We start from the raw sequence: 21,269 nt of genomic DNA, 5'->3' as shown, positions 1-21,269 counted from the left end.
GGATAAAAGAATTAACATTAAAGAGTGAGAAGTGGGAATCTTATTATCAATGCCTCACACAAAACGTAAGGCAAAAATAAGGGAGATAGCCACATCTTCTCCCTTGTTAGAGCCTGTTTAAACGCGAATATCAACTTTCTTCACTCCTACATCTGGAACACCAGAGGAGATGGCCGCTAGAGGTCCAGATATGGAGCGGATATCGGACCCTTTGGCCGAAATATCTTTGAGCCCAGGGGCACCAAGTATCCCTCACCCTCCTCAAATGTTACCAGCCGATTTCCTTAAAGTAGGAACACAATCTGGAGATGTAGCAGAGGAAACTACCACTGCTCTGGGGAAACTGGATACAGGACTAGCTCAAGGTTTTACGCTGCCTCTGGATAAACCTGCTGAAATAACAATGGATTTACTGTGGACAGCCATAATATCATTAGAAGGAGCCATAATGAATCTAACTAAAATAACTGTCGATTCAAATCAACGTTTTAAAAGCATTGAAGTAACCCTTGGTAAAAATGAGGATAAGATTAATTTGATTGAGAATAGAATGGATAAATTAGAAATTTTACACCAAAAATTTACTAAAGCTGAGATAATGACAAGAAATTTGAGGGAATTGAGAATGTATTAAAATATTTGAATTTAAGAGTTCTTAATTTTCCCAGGCATGATATATGATCTCTGCATATGATTTGTTTAAAGAATATCTTGTACAAATATTAAAAATGCCAGAGCAATCACTGCCTGTGTTATCAAAAATCTATTATGTATTACCAAAAGTTAGGAATGATAAGGGTATACCAATTGAAGGACAGCTAAATTTATCAGAGATATTAGTCCTTTGAGACACCTATAACGAATAGATCTGTTTTACATATAACATTTACTTTTGCCTCAGACAGAGACAGTATTAAGGCTCTATATGAGAAATCGTATAGCTATGTTCCATGGTGATAAAATACGAATTTACCCAGATTTTAGTAGAATGACACAAGATAGAAGAAAATTCTTAAATATGAGAGCAGAAGTAGAATCTAGAGGTGGAAAAATGCTGCTTAAATTTCCATGCAGGTGTGAAGTAACCTATAATAACCAGAAGTATGTATTTTTTGAAACATCACAACTTAGAGCTTTTCTTGATTCACATCCCCTAGAAACTGCAGTACCGTGTTGCCCCAAATATAAGACAGCGTCTTACTTTCTTTTTACCCCCAAAAGTCCCACTATGTCTTACTTTCAGGGTATGTCTTATATTGGAAAAAAAACCTGAGTGTTCAAAAAAAAATTATTTTTAAATACCTGTCGGAGGGCCGCGTGGGTCCAGGCGGCTGGCGGCGGGAGCCGGGTGGTCGCGTGTTAAATCTAGGCCGCGGGCGGGTGGGCGCTTGTTCCAGGCGGCGGCGGGTGGACGCGCGTTAGTTCGAGATGGCCGGCGGGCGGCGGGTGGTCGCGTGTTAAATCTAGGCCGGGTCGCACAGGCGCGCATTCATTCACTGCCGGTGGGGGCTTGCCTCGGCAGCCCCCACGGCAGTGAATGAATGCGCGCACAGGCCCACAGCGGCTGTGCGACCCCCCTGCGATTCGGCCGGTGGGGGCTGCGCAGTGAATGAATTCATTCATCCAGGCGGAGGATAGCCGGCTGCTTTCGCCGCTGCCGGCTGCTTTCGGCTGCCGCTGCCGGCTGCTTTCGGCGCTCAAGGCAGTCACATGCCATGACGTCACAGCATGTGGACTGCCTTGAGCGCCGAAAGCAGCCGGCAGCGGCAGCCGAAAGCAGCCGGCAGCGGCGAAAGCAGCCGGCTCCTCCGCCTGGATGAATGAATTCATTCACTGCCGCAGCCCCACGGGCCAGCCCCCAGCGCCGAATCGCAGGGTCGCACAGGCGCTGTGGGCCTGTGAGCGCATTCATTCACTGCCGGTGGGGGCTGCCGAGGCAGCCCCACCAGCAGTGAATGAATGCGCGCCCTGTGCGACCGGCCTAGATTTAACACGCAACCACCCGCCGCCCGCGGCCGTCTCGAACTAACGCGCGTCCACCCGCCCCCCCCCCCCCCCCCCCCGCGCCGCCTGGAAACAAGTGCCCACCCGCCCGCGGCCTAGATTTAACACGCGACCGCCAGCCGCCTGGACCCACGCGGCCCCTCGACAGGTATTTAAAAATAATTTTTTTTTTTTAAATGACAGGTACCGTCTTACTTTCGGGGATGTGTTACATTAGCCGACCCCCCCTAAAATTCCCACTACGTCTTACTATCAGGGGTGTCTTACTATCGGGGAACACGGTAGTAGGGCTTGATGCAAGTAGAGAAATCTAGATGACACTTTTTTTTCAATTGTATAAGGAGGAGTTGTATTCCTCCTAGTTTTCCTTAGTCCGCTCTTATTTTCAGTATAATTTATCCTTCTGTTATTTCCTTAAAAGATCAGATGTATTTCTTTTTCTTTCTGCTTGTTAATTGGTATTTATTTACTGATTGTACATCTGTATAACATAAATAAATGGTTGTATATGTTTGAAAATGCATAAATTAAAAATTAAAAAAAAAAAAAAAAAGAAAATAGAATGGATAGAAATCAACTTGGAAACTTTGAGAAGCCTAAACTGTAGGAGATTGTGACTTGGGTGAAGAATTCATGGGAGAAAATAACTGACAGTTGCGTTGCCAACGCGCTAAAAGCAGGCTATATAGACAAGAGATGCTCATTTAAGGAAAGCACTATTGCTAGACCTGAGAAATTGGAGCCAATGATTCTAAAGGAAATAATCACAAGAAATTCACTCTGGAATACAGGGTTTGGAGAGTTATGATGATGATCCAGAATATTATGACATGACTGTTTGAATAAATGTTGATTTTTGATCATGAATACCAGTTAATGTAGATTGTTGTACATGGAAAAAGGAAATAGAAATTAACGATGGAATTCAGGGTTTGGAGAGTTATGATTCAGAATTTGATGACGTGGTTATATTTGAACAAATGTTGATTTTTTTTTTTTTGTTCAAGAATAAATGTGATCATGGAAAAGACATCCCCTGAAAATAAGCCCTAACTGTCTTTTCGGAGCTAAAAAAAATATGACCTGTCTTATTTTCGGAGAAACACGGTAATATGAGACTAGATAACATTTGCACAAATAAAATTTACAACATGTAAAATATGCATCTTGTAAGACTAAACATAGTACATTCCTCAATTTATGACACAAAATTTCATGCCATCAGATAAGTCAAAATTGATAATGCTTTAAAAATGAATAAAAACCTGCTTAATAGGTTTTGAGCTATTTTTTGGAAAGTTTTTTTTTTTTTTGCAAGCTTGTTTGTGCAGTTCAACAGGTAATAGATTCTAGAGTGCAACACCTTCTTCCAAAAGAAGCTTCTCTATAGGTGACTAAATGAATGTATAGCTTGGAACCTCTAACAAGCATTGACCCTTAGATCTTAAAGATCTGCCTCATTACGGGACTTATGAATGCACCTTAGCTGTTCACACACACAAGTTTTAACTTTGTGTTGGTCGTATATAGAATCAGTTGCAAGGGCACAATATGGAATAAATCACTTGAGCAGTGTCACATGTTGAATGTTTCAAAAAATGTTTTAAAAGACAGAGCACAAATCATGCAGCTGCCACAATTTATTTTGGTGAGTACTGTAATTAGAATTTCTAATACTTTGTAAAAATATGGAAGATTATACTCAAGTAAAATGGATATCAAATTTAAAGGCATATTTCAAGTCAGCTGCAGGTATAAAGTATAATTGAAAAAGCATTGTTTAAATATTTAAGCAGTCCATTTGTTTAACTTTTGCAAAGCATATATTTCAAAGTTGCTTAAGACCACTTCTGAGAGTTGCACAGTTGAAAGGATATTTTATGACTGTTTTAAATGATTTACTTTTTGTACAAGCAAGGTTTTGGGAGAATATACATTGGGTTTCAAAACAAAGTTTTTATAAGGGATAAATTGCATTTTTTTAATAAATATTTATATACTCTTTTTGGTTATTCACAAATACATTATTAGAAAGTTTTATCACTAATCTTCTTAAACCATCTTTATGATATTGGGTAATCTATGAACATTATTTGTTTGAAATAATAATGCAAAAACTTAATAGAAACAGATCTGTGTTTATGATTGTGTAATATATATGCTCATTGCAGAAGTCTGAGGAAAGTACCGTATTTTCCGGCGTATAAGACGACCCCCCCCCCTTTTTTATACATATTTTTAAGAAAAAAAATAATTTACACTCAACAGGAGCAACCCTATCTATGAAAAGGCAACACTACAAATACCGTATATCAGGCCCTAAAAACCAATATACCTCTTATTAGGAAAACAGAACTAGCAAGCAGCTATAGATCCCCACACATAAATAATTATAAAACTATACTAATAAGCAGAATAAATGTTTCAAAACAGCTATGAACAGAATAACATCCAACAATTAAAAACTCATAAAAACTATTAAACATTCTCCAAACACCAATAAAATATTTCAAAAAAGCAGACACATCACATAATATTAAATAATTAAAATGGCAGTCAATTAAGAAAAATAAACTTAAAAAGCCACCTTTCCTTACCCCCTCCAGCAGCTTCCTCTTCCTTAGGGCCCATGTCTCTCACACACACACACACACCATACCAGTCATGCCCCCATGACCAGTTTCTGTCTCACACACCAATCATTTCCCAAACAGTCTTTGACACCACACCAGACACCTTCCTGAACAGTTTCTCTCTCATGCCATACACACACACAGGCTTCCCACTCCCGTGTTCTGCTTACCGTACATATACGGGCTTCTCACTCTCATAATCACTTTCTCTGTCTCACACACACACACCTCTCTCTCTCATTTCCATGCTCACTCTCCACGTGCACAGGCTTCTCATTCCCTGAATCACATTCATTCTCTCACATTCACACACACCAGTCTCTTTCTCTCACACACACCACTCACCTTATCAACCAGTCTCTCTCTCATGCACGTGCACACACACACACCAGCCAGCCCCCCCGCTCCCATGCTCTCTCTCACATAATCAGGCTTCTTACTCCCATGCTTTCTCACATACCCAGATTTCTCACTTCCATGCTTTTTCTCTCTCTCACACTCACATACACATCAGTCATCTCTCTGAGCAGTCACTTTCACTGTCTCTCACACACGAGCTCGCTGACCAGTTTCTCTCAATCACACACATGCTCTCAATCAAATGCATTCTCTCACTTACAAACAGGCTGGCTGCTTCTCTCTCTCTCTCACTTCCACTCCCCCCCCCCCCCCCCCCCCCCCCCCCCGAGCACAAATAGTAGCTGCAGCAGCTTCCTCCTCCAGCCCCCGCAGGCCAAGAAAGAAGAAACCCATCGGCCGCGGGAAGCTCATGCTGCTGTCTCCTTTCCCGATTACCAGCTCCTTCGACTGCTCGGGGCCGTTCCTGCTGTCGCCGCTGCAATTTGTTCACGCGGCACGGCTCTTTCTTCCCGCGCATCACTTCCTGTTCCGGTTCAAAGGGGGGGGGGGGCGGGAAGAAGAAAAGGGCAGCCGCGGATGCCACAGCTTTTTTTTTTTTTTTTTGCACCGCTGCCGTTCCCGCTGGGCTTGAACGTGCTGATAGCCCAGCGGCAACGGCAGTGCGGTGCGCGGGAAGGAGAAAGCCGTGCCGAATGAAAAATTGCAGCGGCGATAGCAGGAACGGCCCCGAGCAGTCGAAGGAGCTGGTAATCAGGAAAGGAGACAGCAGCATGAGCCTCCGCGGCCGAGTGGGTTTTTCTTCTTTCTTGGCCTGCGGGGGCTGGAGGAGGAAGCTGCTACAGCTACTATTTGTGCTCGGGGGGGGGGGGGGTGAAAGAGAGACAGAGACAGCCAGCCTGTGTGTAAGTGAGAGAATGCATTTGATTGAGAGAAACTGGTAAGAGAGCAGGTGTGCCCTATAAGACGATACCCGGCGTATAAGACAACCCCCGACTTTTGAGAAGATTTTCTTGGGTTAAAAAGTCGTCTTATACGCCGGAAAATACGGTATGAACTATGTCAAAAGTTTGTTGCCATTTATCCTTTCAACAATACTGTTGCAAAATTATATATGCATTTTGAAAAAATCTCGTGAGTTGCAAGTTTGTTCCATTATAATTGTATGCTTCAGTTATAATCGTGAGTAACAAATTGTCCTGTAAAATTTCTCCTCTAGTGCATCCTTTATTTTCTTAGTCAAAGCAAGCCCAGTCTTATAGCACAGCAGAAACACTGGCATGTGGAGACCAAGCTACAGCGCTCTGTTTCCTAGCATCAACAACGTAGGCAGTCCCAATCAGTGTGTTTCAGCCATACTTGTGCTAGACTCTGAAGGGAGCTGTAGTCTGTGTCCCTCACCAAGAGGAAGGTCTTAACAGTACCTGAGTTGCTGATAATGGTGGGAAATCCCCCTCTTTTTTTTTTTTTTTTTTTTTTTTTTCCTTCTGTCAGAAATAGCAATGAGTAATATGTTTAACATGCCTACCTGCCAAAAGAAAGAAGCTGCCATCGTCCAATCAGAGGCTGAGAGGGAACTTTTAAACCCTGCTTCTCAGGCGTCACGCGCCAGTGTCGCGTGCCGAAGGAGCGCGACAAAGGGGCTTGCCCCTTCGTAAAGCCCTATTTCATCAATCCTGGTTTGTAAGTGGTTACGTCACATTAGCTACTGACGTCACTGCTCTTTGAGACCTATTGATCTTGTCTACTTTTTTTTTTTTTTTTTTTTTTTTTTAATCAAAAACAAAAACAACCCTGTCTATACAGACCATTCTGCTATCATCGGATTTGCCTTCATTTAGTCAGCAAACCTCTTTTACCCTCTAATAGAAACTGACCTTTTCGGAAGCCAGCAAGAATAGAAATTCCATATATTTTAAAGCTCAGATAGTGCTACCAAAAAAAAAAAAAAAATCTAAAATCCATTCTTGGTAAGACTGTCTCTCTATAAAAGAGTCCTGCATTTTCTCTTTACCATTCTGTACTGCATAAATCTACAACACAAGTTATCTACTGTTTTGATTTTTACACGCACTAAATTTAAAATGATCCCCACTATATTCCACTATTAAATACTTCAACAAATCATAAACCGGCTAGATGTATCCAACGCTCACCTTTAATCAGAACATTAACTCCAATTATCGTAAACCCTATTACTCAAATGTTAGGTCTATTAACTTTTTCGATTTTTCTATTAATACACAATCACTACAAAAAAGATCACTCTTCTAAGTGATATTCTCACAGATGAAAACCAGACATATGTGCGCATCACCGAGTCATGGCTGAAAGACACAGACACAGCCATAATAAATCAACTACCTACTGACATATATGTTTTTTTCCATTCCAAGGAACAAAAAGAAAGGTGGAGGCATTCTTCTGGCTGCCAAAAAGAAATTCAATCTTACAATTCAAGCTACCTACTCCATATCACAAAATTGAAACTGGCCTTTTCAAATCTAAAGAACTACAAATCTGCCTGATCTACTCCCCCCCTAAGCATACTTGAAAACAACCCATCCTGTCCTTACAGAATCATCACCAAAAACATGGATTTACATCTCCCAACAATAATACTCGGGGATTTTAACTTACATTTTGATCGGCTCCCTAACCCCTGCCTGCGAAGCATTACTGACTTCTATGAACGCTCTAGGCTTTCAACAAACTGTGACCAACCCCTCATAAAGCTGGTCATACTCTTGATGTCATATTTACTAACTCCCTGATTGAAACAAAACACCCCCGCTGCACTCCTATTCCTTGGTCTGACCACTTTCGGATTGATACGTCCTGCACAATCCAGCATTCACCAAATAATGTTCCTAGCAAAAAAACTATCTACTTTCGCAAACAAGGTCAAACAGAGGAAATTAATAATTTGATTTCAGAAGATCTTAAAAATTTAGATCTCACAGATGCAGAAACAGCAATCTCATCTTGGTTTAAAATTACCAGTAACATAGCAGAGAATCTCTGTCCTATACAATCCAAAGAAATCAATACTGAAAAGATAATTAAAAAAAAACCTTGGTATACTCCTGAACTGAAAGCTATGAAAACAGCTTCGAAAAACAGAAAAAGTATGGCGCAGAAACCAAAATTCTACTACTCTATTAAAATTTAAGTACTTACTACATAAATATCGCCAAAACCCGATAAAACAAAGAAGGATTTCTACACACGGCCAGAATCCATCAATATCAATTCAACCCCCAAGCACTCTTCCAATATGTCAAAAGCCTTATTACTGCACCAGCTCTTTCTATCACAAACAATGACGAGGAATCAAAATGTGAGGAACTAGCTACGTATTTTTATAACAAAATACAATCAATTATAATGCGATGTAAGTCACAAATTACAATGAATTCTAAATCTAATATTAACTCCTCCTACATTAACAATCCTACTGATCATACCGCTACTACATACTCTAATCAAACTACATCAGCCACTCAAAATAAAGCTGAAACAAAGCTTTCCAATCTAGAAATTACTACTGGTATTGAAGTCGAATCAATTCTAAAGAAAATAAACCTTTCCACCCCACAGACATCATGCCTACTAAGATTCTCCTTGCAATACGTACAACTATAGCTAAACCCATTGCAATGATTCTTAACAAATCCATCACCTCAGGCATTGTTCCTTCTTTACTCAAACATGCTATAATAACGCCTACATTAAAAAAAGCAAACCTAGACTCATCTGATCCAGCAAACTTTCGCCCAGTTTCTAACCTACCTTTCCTCTCAAAAGTAATGGAAAGAATCATCAACAAACAACTAACTGATTATCTAGATGAGCATCATCTTCTCTTCCCATCCCAATATGGGTTTAGTAAGTATCACAGCACTGAAACACTTTTAATTTCTCTCTCAGAGATATTACTAAAAGCTTTTGATACTGGAAAATCATATCTTATCGCTCTTCTTGATATTTCAGCTGCATTCGACACAGTAAATCACAACACCCTTATAAACCGCCTTTCTGAAATAGGCATTACTGGCTCAGCACTACTATGGTTCCAATCTTTTCTGAGCAACAGAACTTAGTGTTAAATGTGGACAAAGTGAATCCAAACCAAGAAATCTCTCTCAAGGAGTCCCACAAGGATCCTCTCTTTCCTCTACTTTATTTAATGTTTACCTCTCACCACTATGCCGGCTACTCTCTAAACTGGGTCTTCAATATTTTATTTATGCGGATGACGTATAGATTATTATTCCTATTACTAGTTCAATTACAAATGCCCTGAGCTTTTGGAATGCAGCATTATCTGAAATTAAATCAATTCTTACGGACAACCAATTAGCTATCAACACCAATAAAACTGAGCTTATGATTATATCACCCCCAAAATAATTCTATACTGAACAACTCCAACCTCTCACAACATCTCTACAATGTCTCAGCAAGTACGTAGCCTTGGCGTTATTATTGATAACAATCTTACTTTCAAAAATTAATCGCTGATACAATTAAAAATGGATTCTATAAGCTACACACACTTAAACCGCATTAAACCCCTTTTATACCAGTATGATTTCCGTACAGTATTGCAAGCAACATTCTATCAAAAATTGATTACTGCAATGCATTGCTATTAGGACTACCTAAAACAACAATCCAGCCTTTGCAAATGTTACAAAATGCAGCTGCCCGCATCATCACTGACACGAGACGCCATGAGCACATCACTCCAGCACTTCAGTCATTGCACTGGCTACCGGTGGCTTCAAGATAGTATATAAATCCATGACTCTTATACATAAAGCCGTTCACAACAGAGAAATGCAATGGTTCAATGATCAATTACAATTCAAAACAATTCAACATCAATCCGACCTACCAGATTCCAACATCTAGCGAAACTGAAGATCCCTGCGCCTAATTTGACCAAACTTTCGACTACAAAAGAACGTTCTTTCATCATTGCTGGATCTACAATATGGAATACTATGCCCTCTGAATTACGCCAGGAACTTTGCCACAAAAAATTTAAACAAAACCTAAAAACCTGGCTATTCAAAAAAGCCTTCTATCAATAAACTGAGTTCTATTATATACCTTTCAGAATATTTCTACAGACATTCTTATATAAATAATTTTTTTTTTTTTTTTTACAAAGTTATAATTAGTCTTATATTCATACAGTTATTATGTTATATTGTAACGCTCTTTGCTGAATTAATGTTTGAATGTAAACCGAGGTGATGTTTCTTACGGACCCCGGTATATAAAAATCCTTAAATAAATAAATAAATGTTGACTCCAGGGTGGCAAACCAAATCCAGAAAAACAATTTATAGAATAGGAGTATAGAGTAAACTGGAACAGGAACCAGTCTGAATATAATCTGCAAGTATTGGGAGAATAGTTCCATTCAGCCAGTGGGAGCATAACACATGAAGTAGACTGTTTGTTGACATTATGGGATAATTTCTCATTCTAGTTGCAATGCTTTCCAAGCCCTCATTTAAGACTTAAAGGAAAACAATGTTCACGTTTGAAAGGAAACGCAATGCTTTTAAGAATCCTTGGTTTTAGTGTTTCATACATACAGTACAGTTTCGCTGTTTAACTGCCTAATCTTTTATCTTTATCCTTAGGCTCGATTATTTGATGAACCTCAGCTTGCTAGTCTCTGTCTAGATACTATAGACAAGAGTACAATGGATGCAATAAATGCAGAAGGTTTTACTGATATTGATATAGGTAGGTTGCTCATGCACCTTAATTTCTAAAGGTTTCTTATGAATGTCTTCTGTGATCTAGTGTCCTTTCTTAGGATTTTCAGTTCATCTTGGATGTTCCCAAACATGACTTCTGTGTGCTTGTATAGTTTTCAGTTAATGTTCAGATTGATAGCTGTATGTACATATGTTTAAGTTATTTCAGTCAAGATGAGTAAATCAGGAGTTTAAAAGACTCCATTTACTATTCAGTAAACACTTTGGGCCAGATTTTAGTAGCTACTCATGGGCGTGGATTTGTGCGCGCAACCCCCCCAGCCGCACGCATGTTATAAAAGCCAAGGTCGGCACGTGCAAGGAGGTGCACCTTGTGCGTGCCAAGCCCTAATGGAGCCCTGTTGGCTTTCCCTGTTCCCTCCGCCCCTACCTAACACCCCCCCCCCCCAACCTTTATTGCCGAAGTTGCGCCTGCCGGCACACAATCCCCAGACCCAGCATAAGTAGAGGCCTCTGGCCACGCCCCACCCCAAACTGCCTCGCCCATTTTATTTCAAGCCCCGGGCCTTACACGCGTTCCGGGGCTTGCGCGTGTCGCCAGGCCTATGCAATTAACCTGTATTTACGTGCGTAGGCTCCGAAAATCTGCCCCTTTGTGTGTATGCAGCTCAATTTTATAAGGTGTGTTCTTCCATTCTGTGTCTGGGGGAGGGGGACCCTTGATTAGTCTGCTTAATCCACATGGATCATGGCTAATTCAGTCTGCTTATCGAAGGAAAAGGTAAGTTTGCTTACAGTAAATGGTGTTTACCATAGATAACAGGATAAAATTAGCCATGAACTGGCTGCCCTTCTTTGGGCGAGTTGACTTACTTACCTAGTTAGCTCTGAAACAGACTGAGAAGCTCTGAGGCTGGTGCCCATATGGGAACTCCCACATGTGTTAGAGCTCATAGCTTGGAGAGACAAGTCCGTTTGGTGCTGCTGGATAACTCCACCTCATAGTCATGGCTATTCATCCTGCTATCTTACAGAAAACATTTATGATAAGCACTTGCTTTCTTAAATCGCCTGTCGTTAGAGCGCTCAGAATGACATACACTAGAAGAAAAATATTGCTTATTACAAACTTTCAGTACATACCTCAAAAGCACCAGGAGATTTGAATTTACTTTATTTCATAGCAGCGAGTGACACTTTTTTAATTTGTTTGGAAAGCTGTTCCTTTTATAATCAAATAGCATTAGTTAAAAATCATACAAAAATTGCATACACAAAATATTAGCTGTCTGAAAAAAAAAAAAAAAAATCTAAAAACAGCATGATTTATGGTGGTTACAACTTCTGAAGAAATGCTCACTAATAGCCTTCTTGACTTTAAGGCTTTGGAGTTTAATTTTAATGTACATATTTTTGTAACAGAAGCTGTTTTAACTCTGCATGTCTCTTAGATTACGCTGGTGTGCGGTGCTGGAAAAGGGACAAACCCTTAGTATTCGAGAGAGTCGTCTCTTTGGTGCTGTTGTTCGTTGGGCTGAAGCAGAGTGTCAGCGGCAGCAGCTACCAGTCTCTGTGGAAAACAAGCAGAAAGTGTTGGGAAAAGCCATCTCCTTATCCGATTTCCACTAATGACTATTGAAGAGTTTGCTGCAGGTAATTTTTAGTAGCCATATTCTCTTCTAATTGCTCAGTTAATGTTTATGCTATATAATGTTTGGGTAATTGCCAGGTTCTTGTGGCCTGGTTTTTGGCCTCTGTTGGAAACAGGATGCTGGGCTTGATGGACCCTTGGTCTGACCCAGCAGGGCAATTTCTTATGTTCTTATAAGTAATTCTGCTGCTTAAATAGTTGGTGACTGTATAAGCTTTGTAAATTACTATTTCTGTATCGCCAGTCTCTCCGTGTTATCACTGCAAACTATAAAAACTTTTGTATTTGTCATTTTACAGACATACAAAATTTCCAGAAAATGACTGCATACATTCTATATACTTACTTCTACTGTTCAAACTGAATAGATCACGCACCTTCAAATTAAACATAACCAATAAAGGGTACAATGAGATTAAAGAAAATAAAATTAGAATACTTGGCTTGCCATTCATCTCTGAATGCTGAGCCTCTGTAAAAGAGAATCCCTGTTTGGACCAATAATTGTCTGTTTCAGGAGACTTTAAACTTGGTCCTCAAGCCAAAAAAAAAGGCCGATTTTAGGATGCCCACAATGAACGAGTAATTGCATATACTTTGTCCAGCAGCAGTTTTGTTTGCACATTTTTGGTTACTCTGAAAACCAACCTGTGTGGCCCTCAGTGACTGCATTGAGAACCCCTAAACTGTAGTAAGTGTTTAAACAAGGATCTTAATCATTACGGGAAAGTGCTGGAGTGTAGCTGTCATTTGTTGAATAAGTGGACCCTACGCTAAAGAACAGTTTCTTAAGCCCCATTTTTGGTTTCAGAATTCTGTTGCCATCTTTTGAGGCCTGAGGACCTATGGAGGTACAATTCGTAATCCATATTAACGATGTTCTCACCTAGAGCTACCTAATAGTTTATAAACCTGAGATGCTGTTTTGGAATGTTAGTATGTGAGAAGGACTCTAAGATATAGTTGCACTGGACAAAGTACAGAGAAGGGTGACCAAAATGATAAAGGGCACAGAATGGTTCCTCTGAGGAAAGGCTAAAGAGATTAAGGCTGTTCAACTTGGAGAAGAGACAGCTGAGGAGGGATATGATAGAGGTCTACAAAATAATGAAAGGACTTGAATAGAGGTAAATGTGACTCTGTTTACTCTTATGGATAATACAAGGAGTAGGGGGCATGCCATGAAACTAGCAAGTAGCACTTTTAAAACAAATCAGAATTCTTTTACTCAACACACAATTCAGCTCTGGAATCTTTGCCAGAGGATGTCATTAAGGGCAGTTAGTGTAGCTGGGTTTAAAAACTATTTGGATAAGAGCATGCTATAACTGGGTCAGACCAAGAGTCCAAGCCCAGCATCCTGTTTTCAACAGTGGCCAATCCAGGCTATAAGTACTTGGCAAGTACCCAAAAACTAAATCTATCCCATGCTAACTGATGCAATTAATAGCAGTGGCTATTCCCTAAGTATACTTGATTAATAGCAGTTAATGGACTTTCTCCTCCAAGAACTTATCCAAACCTTTTTAAACCCAGCTACACTAACTGCACTAACCACATCGCTTAGCAACAAATTCCAGAGTTTAATTGTGCATTGAGTGAAAAAGCTTTCTCTGGAGAAGTCCATGAATTGTTTATTAATAGGGACTAGCCTTTGCCTGTTGCCAGCATTAGTAACATGGGATCTATTTATTTTTGGGTACTTGCAAGTACATGTGACTTGAATTTGTCACTATTGGAAACAGAAGGTTGGGCTTGATGGACCCTTGGTCTGACATCAGTATGGCATATTTATGTTCTTATGTTGTGTTGTAAATAACACTACAATTATGATACTTTTAACTATTTGAAGACATCCCTGAAAACTACTTACACATTAACCCTAGAAATTACTGGGTGAAGGTTTTTTGTTTTTTGGGTTTTTTTCCATTTAAATCTGATGTTTTCTAGGATTTCAAAGTTGAGGTTAAGGGTAAATGTAAGTTATAGGTTTCTGCTTTTTAAACTTATTTCAGCTCCTTTTCAAAATTCATTTGGACAGTGCAGAGTAGATCACCTTCATGGAACTGTTGCCTTTTTTTTCTGTTGTCACAGGTCCTGCTCAGTCCTGGAATTTTATCAGATCGGGAAGTGGTAAATCTTTTTCTGCATTTTACAGTAAACCCTAAACCTCGTGTTGAGTATATAGACCGACCGCGATGTTGCCTCAGAGGAAAAGAATGCAGCATCAACAGATTCCAGCAAAGTGGAGAGTCGCTGGGGCTACAGTGGAACAAGTGATAGAATCAGGTAGCCACCATAGGGTTACCACAGGAAAAGGATTGAGCTGTAATGGTTCATCATAGTCTATGAAGGGCTGCAATCTTTCGCACTGAATTTCCTTAAAAAATTGGACACCAGTTTCACACTTCAGGATCTCTGTAACAAAGTATAGCTGTTCATCTAAAACAGTGGTTCTCAACCTTTGTTCCCATGTGACACACCTGACAGACCATGCTCACATGTGACACACTTCTCATTACATTTACGACAAAAAATAAAGGTCCAGTATTATTTTATGGTTAATGACACAAGAAAAAGATACTATTCTGTCTGAAACAGAAATTGGCATAAACAGTAAACATCCCACCCAAAACAGCAAACCAATTTCCAGCACTTAAACAGTAACCACCTTAACTAAAAGGCAACACTGAAAATATCACACCAGGCCTTAAGACACCAATACATCTCCTATTAGGAAATGGACCAAGTCAGGCTGTTCAAGAGCCCTACACAGAAACTACAACGCCAGCAGAAAACCTCACCTGAAATCACACGTACTGACCCTCACCTAACAAAGATAGAGACCAAAACGCATAACTAGAAGCATGCAGACAAAAAACTGAATTGGAAACCGCAACAAGCCAGAGTCTCTGTATGCAGTGTAATAAAGGAAAAAAGAAACATCACCCATCCTTATAAAACAAATCAAGAAATATACAGTAGCAGTAAAACCATTCTAACAAAGAGCACATATTATTTCAAACACTGATGAGTGGAATATCCAATTAATTAAAAACTCATATAAAAAATTTCTAGATACCAATAAAATATTTCAAAATAGCAGACGACCCCGTAATGAAAAAATAAGAATACAAAAAAATGTTTGCTCTGCAGACCTGGGAACGTTTGCTATCCAGGTGCCTGAGATTGTTTTGAATTAGGAGGGAGGGATGGTTTGCTTGCAACTTTCTCCTCTCTCTCTCTCTCTCACTGCTCTCAATCGCTCATATACACGTGCTTTTTCTTTCTCACTTATACAGGCTCTTAATTACACATTTACACACATGCTGTCTCTTTTCAGGCTTTCAATCACACAGATACTGTCTTCTCTCTCACACACTCTCATTCATGTGCTTACAAACATGCCTCTCTGCTTTCTCCTCATTTACACACCAGGCCTCAATCACATACTCGCATGCTCCCTCACCTAAACCAGTTCTCAGTCACACACTACACTCTTTCACATGTACAGGCTCTCAATCATTTACATACTTGCTCGCTCTCTCACTCACACACACAGGATGTCAAACACACATGCTTGCTGATTCACTCTCTCCCCCCCTCCTCCGAATAGCAGCAGCCTCCTCCACTTCTAACCCTAAAGACAGCAGCAACCTACTTCATTTCATTTCAGCCCTCGCGGAGAAGGAGTTCCATCGGCTGCGGGGGTTGACGACATTCTGTGTTTTTTCCTCCGAGCCGCACAGCTCATTCCTCAGGTTGCGCCTCTTCCTTTTCTTCGGGCCAACGCTGCCTGCACTAGCATGGTCTCTTCTTCCCGCGCACGCACCCGCCGCTCACCACTTCCGCTTCCGGGCTGTAGGGTGGGGACGCGGGAAGAAGAGAGCATGCCGGTGCCGCTGACTCCAGCTGTCCTGCTGCGTTCTGCCCAGGCTATCAGCATTTTAAGCCCGGGCGGAGGACCTATTTTGCTCGGGAGGGGGAGCAGCTGGGTCAGTGGGGGAACGGGAAGTGTGGCGACACCGGTTGAGAACCACTGATCTGAAACATCTGTGTTGCTGTGCAAGACGGGTGTGCAAAAACCTCTAACATGATCATTGTGTTGTGCACGTGACAGTGTTAAAAGTTGCTTCTACACAGCAGCATCATACAAAGTATGTTTTGGTGTTTTGTGCAAAACAGTTTTTTAGAGGGTTTTTTTTTTTTCTTTGCCTTCCATGGCCCTTTTTTTTTTTTTTTTTTTTCACAAAAGATGAAAATACATGTAAGGATGTTCTTGAATACTCATAGAACTGTACTTTTTCCCCTTATTTGCAAACAGCACTTCTGTCTCTCTTCCCCCCCCCCCCCTCCTAAACTATTAGATTTTTGGTGCAATAAAAAAAAAGTACTTGAGTACTTTTTAAAACTTATTGTGATTAGGCAAACTACAGGTTAGACTTAGTAAGTCCTGATGTGCCACTCTTCATTTCTTTTCCTAAAAAAAGTTACTTACCATTTTATTAATTTCTACAGGTGGCGCTATCCAGTGGTTTTTCTGGGGGGTTTTTTTGTTGAATTAATTTAACTTAGCTTTGCTTTTCCACAAAGGTTTACAGTTAGTAGAAGAATTTCCATTGTGGGATTTGGACTGTATGGTTCTATTCATGGGCCCACAGATTATCAAGTCAATATACAGGTAAAGAATAAACTGCTTTTGAAAGGTCTTATGTCTTCCTTTATTATTTTTTCCGTATTTGAATTTAGTATTCTGATAGTTCTGAATGTAATCTACTTTGAAGGGTCTGAAAGGTGGAATATAAATAAAATATTTCCTTTCAGTTTTAATAAAAATGGCTTATGATGGTTTAGTACTCAACTACATCTGCCATCCACCAATGCAGCACTACATCAGAAACTTTTTAAAATATTTAATTGTATTTCTGATTTATAAGGTTCTGTACTAAATAAATTATATGATGTAAAGGCTTACACAAAGCCACTTTTTTTCTTCCATGTTTTGCCTTTTCTGTGGCCCAAACCTTAACATTTTTGCTTTTTGAATATTTTTTAGGAACCTTCATTTTCATTTTTATCTTTTTCCTGGGACTTTCAACTGTTCCTGCCTTTAAAAATAAATTTTAAAAAACTTTTTTTTCAGGTTTTTTTTTTCTTGTTATAACATACGAAATTCCCAGGAAAAATGGAAAATGAAGGTCCTTAAATATTTAACTCAGCATTTGTTTACAACACAAGTATGCTTCTAAAGAGGAAACTTGTTGATATGGAACAGAACACAAATGCCCATGTGTAACTGGTTAGGTATCTGTTTACTAAAATGTGTTCAGTAGTAGTTAGTACTTGTGACAACATAAAGCCAAAAACATTTCTTTAACTTTTCACCATGTCTTTCTTTTGTGGGTTTTTTGTAGATTATTGAATATGAGAAAAATCAGACATTGGGCCAGAATGACACTGGATTTAGTTGTGATGGAACGGCTAATACATTTAGAGTCATGTTTAAAGAGCCTATAGAGATTTTACCCAATATCTGCTATACAGCCTGTGCAACACTCAAAGTAAGTGCATTGTTTTATAAAATAAACAAAGGTTAGAAAATCTTCCATGTTTTTGAATGTCTGACTGGTGGTTAAAACTATATTACAGTAGAGATGTAAATTATTTTTCTGCATAGTATTTTGTATTTCAGAAACAGAATAAATATATCTGGGGCATTGTGATTAAAAATAAATGTCTAAATCTTTGGGTCTGTGTGTTTTTAGTTCTCTCACTTTTGTATAGACTGTTACTGCCAGTAACAGGAAAGTGCTATTCTTGTCTGACGCTTACAGTTCAGACGCCATAAGTATTCTTTTAAAACAGCTGACAGGTAACAGACTTACAGACTTGTACGTCACTTTGTGTGCTCTTTTTAAACTGGGGAGGTGGTGTATAATTTTAATTAATATTATTTTCTTTTTTAAATAGCTGGTAGGCTTGTGGCCACCTGCTTCTTGTTTTGGACTCCAAATTGATGCTATTGAAGTAACTCCTACTTGATGGTCTGGGGTCATGGGAGAGGGGGAAGACAAGGTTACCATGGCCTTGTTAGTCATTTTCCTGTCTCCTAGTTAATATAAAAGGAAACTTTATCTTTCTGCTAAATGGGACTTTTTAGAGAAAAATAACCCAGCAGTTCTTCACACGCATATAATAATTGGGCCTGCCCTATTCACAGCAGGTATGACTGTTGGCCAATAGGAAGCAGGGGTGTTGTAAAGTAACCTTTTTCAGTGTTAGTGACTAGAACCTGAACCTCACAGATTAATAGCATTCTCTATCATTAAGAGTTAAAATGTTAAGTACTGAAGACTAGTTACCAAAAGGTTATTTTGTGCAAAGTGAATTCTTGAATCCCAGTAGTCTGGTATTGTTTCAGGAATTGTGGTTATACACTTGCAGTGTGTGACGTAAGGAGCCCCTTATGGTATCGTGTAGTAATTTAAGTACTGCATATGTGTGTCTGTGCTATGTTAATCGTTATGGGCCCAATTTTTTAAGTTATCCAGTTATGCACTGAATATCACCATAGAAACCAAATAGCACTAATTATCTGGTTAACTGGATATGTTGCATTACCCAGTGCCCGCCCACACTTTATCTGGATAATCAAATAGCCAGATAAGTGACTTGCTCAGCAGCCACTAGATAGCTGGATATTACTGGATATTCAGTGGCTGCTAGATAGCTGGATAAATCCTGGTTATCTAGCACTAAATGTGTTTTTAATATTGGGCCCCTCTGGCTGTCTGTTTTTGGGTTTTTTTTTTTTTTTTTGTTTTATTATAATACCCAATATGGTAATGCTTTGCTTTTTCTTCATTTTTGGTTTAAACTGAGGTTTGTTTGGTTTGTTTTTTTTGGTGGGTTTTTTGGGTTGTTTTTTTTTTTACACGTCTAAGCACCTGATACTAAACAGCTAAAGTGAAATATTGCTTAATATAGGTGTGCTAGAGTCTTTTAGAGCATTTATTATATAACTGCAACTTTTATGAATATGCCAATTGCTGTAACTATGTAGCTTATAAACAGTTTTTTGTTGGGGGGGTTTTGTCTTTAGGGCCCAGATTCCCATTATGGAACCAAAGGACTGAAGAAAGTAATCCATGAATCTCCAACAGCCAGCAAGACCTGTTTTTTCTTTTTTAGTTGCCCTGGTAACAATAATGGAACATCAGTGGAAGATGGACAAATACCAGAAATTATATTTTATACATAATTGTGTTTATAGCTCATCTCAGATAGTAGCAATGTGTAGCTTCCGTTGATGGCCTAGATCTAGCTTTTGAGAGCAAGTACAATAAGTTGAATGTGTTGAGTTTATATATGTATATACAATCTTTAAGCCCTAATAAGAAGCAAAGTGTTTCTTATGGGATATGTCAGACTGTGGATTGGATATAAAACCAGTTGAAAGCATGGAGATGTGCCCAAGAATTGTAAATGCTGTTGTAACTCTAAATAGTAGTTATTAGCTTGTTCATTCCTGAAGTCTCATACCTCGTCTATAGCATATTGTTAAATTTCCCATGGAAGATCTCTGAACAGAAGCATCCTCTTTTAGTCATCAACAATTGAAGATTCTTTGCTCTGATAAACAGTTTTTTGATGGAGATATTGCTCTTCTCTTGGATTTCTTGCTAAGATTTCAACCTCTGGCAAAATCGATTCACAGCCTGATTTATCTGCATTTTGGTTTTATAACTTTTCTTCTTTGGCAGGACATGAAAAGTAGTCCTAGAAATGTTGGTTCAAACAAATTTAGGGTTACATGAACTGAATATTTTAACATTTAGGTGACAGTATTAAACCATCTCCAACCAAGAGCAAATGTATGCAAAATTTCTACCATCAGTTTTCAAGGATGCCAACAAAGACTGACGAGATTAATATGCTGGAGCATATATAAATTGCAAGAATGCTATAATTGTACATAGCAATGTGAACACTTCAAAGAAAAATGTGACAGCATTTTGGAACTGGATTTATTCATTTTTACAAAACACTACACTAAAGTGATTCTTGACAATGTTTTGTTCTGTTATTTTTGTGCTTTTTAATTCTGAATTAGGAAATACAGGGGCAAGGAAAATGAAATAGATTATAATCTGTTTTAGAAAGCAATCATAATTTGGAAACTATATGCTATTTGGTTCCAAACTGTTTTTTTGCTTTATCTGGGGCCTCTAAAGCTGCTGTTCAGATTTTACATACTACTAATACATGGAACACTAGTATTACATAAATTGCTTGTTTCATATACGAACATCTTAAGAATATAACCCAGTAGCCTGTTTTACTTCGTTAATTTATAACATCTGACTGTACTTTACTGTATCTTTACATTTTGTCATAGTAAAAACCCAGGAGGAAGGCATAACATCCTAATCTTTAGTGTGGATTTAGGAGTCTGCATTGTACACTCACCAGCGCACCATGTATCTTTAGTTACCTAAAAGCAGTTCTCATGTTTTTAAGGTATGTTTAGATTTGTTTATGTGAACATATTTGGAATTAATACTTTAAAAGAAAATAAAACAATGGCATTATCCAGAGCAGGCCTTAGTACAAGTAGCCACTGTAGAAGTCTTCTTTAATTTATTAATCATTGTATTGTAGTTTAATTGTAATTGTAAATCTCTTTGGTTTTGCCTAAGCTGAAAATCTTAGTCATACTTGAACTCATGTCTCTAGCGGGAAACATCTACAAGGGTAAATCAGCTTACAGTGAGTGAGGCCTTTTGAAACTGTTTAACAGCAATGCCAAGTTCAGCTAGTCATCAAATGGTTTGAGATGCAATATGATTGGTTAATTATGCAGAGCAATCAACTCTTGTAGTT

The 21,269-nt window shown here is 39.0% G+C and overlaps 1 protein-coding gene across 1 annotated transcript in view; it reads left to right on the top strand.

The window, feature by feature from the left end:
- BTBD1 (BTB domain containing 1) overlaps nt 1-20,724 on the top strand; it is a 40,610-nt gene extending 19,886 nt beyond the window's left edge. Inside the window, 8 exon segments of the mRNA XM_029575935.1 lie at nt 10,655-10,764; nt 12,187-12,341; nt 12,344-12,398; nt 14,492-14,630; nt 14,632-14,675; nt 16,980-17,067; nt 17,801-17,947; nt 19,489-20,724. Coding sequence (XP_029431795.1) covers nt 10,655-10,764; nt 12,187-12,341; nt 12,344-12,398; nt 14,492-14,630; nt 14,632-14,675; nt 16,980-17,067; nt 17,801-17,947; nt 19,489-19,647 — 897 coding nt within the window. The 3' untranslated portion in view covers nt 19,648-20,724.
- Nucleotides 20,725-21,269: the final 545 nt, after the last annotated feature.

The sequence above is a fragment of the Rhinatrema bivittatum genome, chromosome 13, assembly GCF_901001135.1.
Source record: "Rhinatrema bivittatum chromosome 13, aRhiBiv1.1, whole genome shotgun sequence".
Taxonomy (NCBI): domain Eukaryota; kingdom Metazoa; phylum Chordata; class Amphibia; order Gymnophiona; family Rhinatrematidae; genus Rhinatrema; species Rhinatrema bivittatum.
The sequence above is the reverse complement of the archived record's forward strand: the minus strand, read 5'-3'. Positions and strand labels throughout refer to the sequence as shown.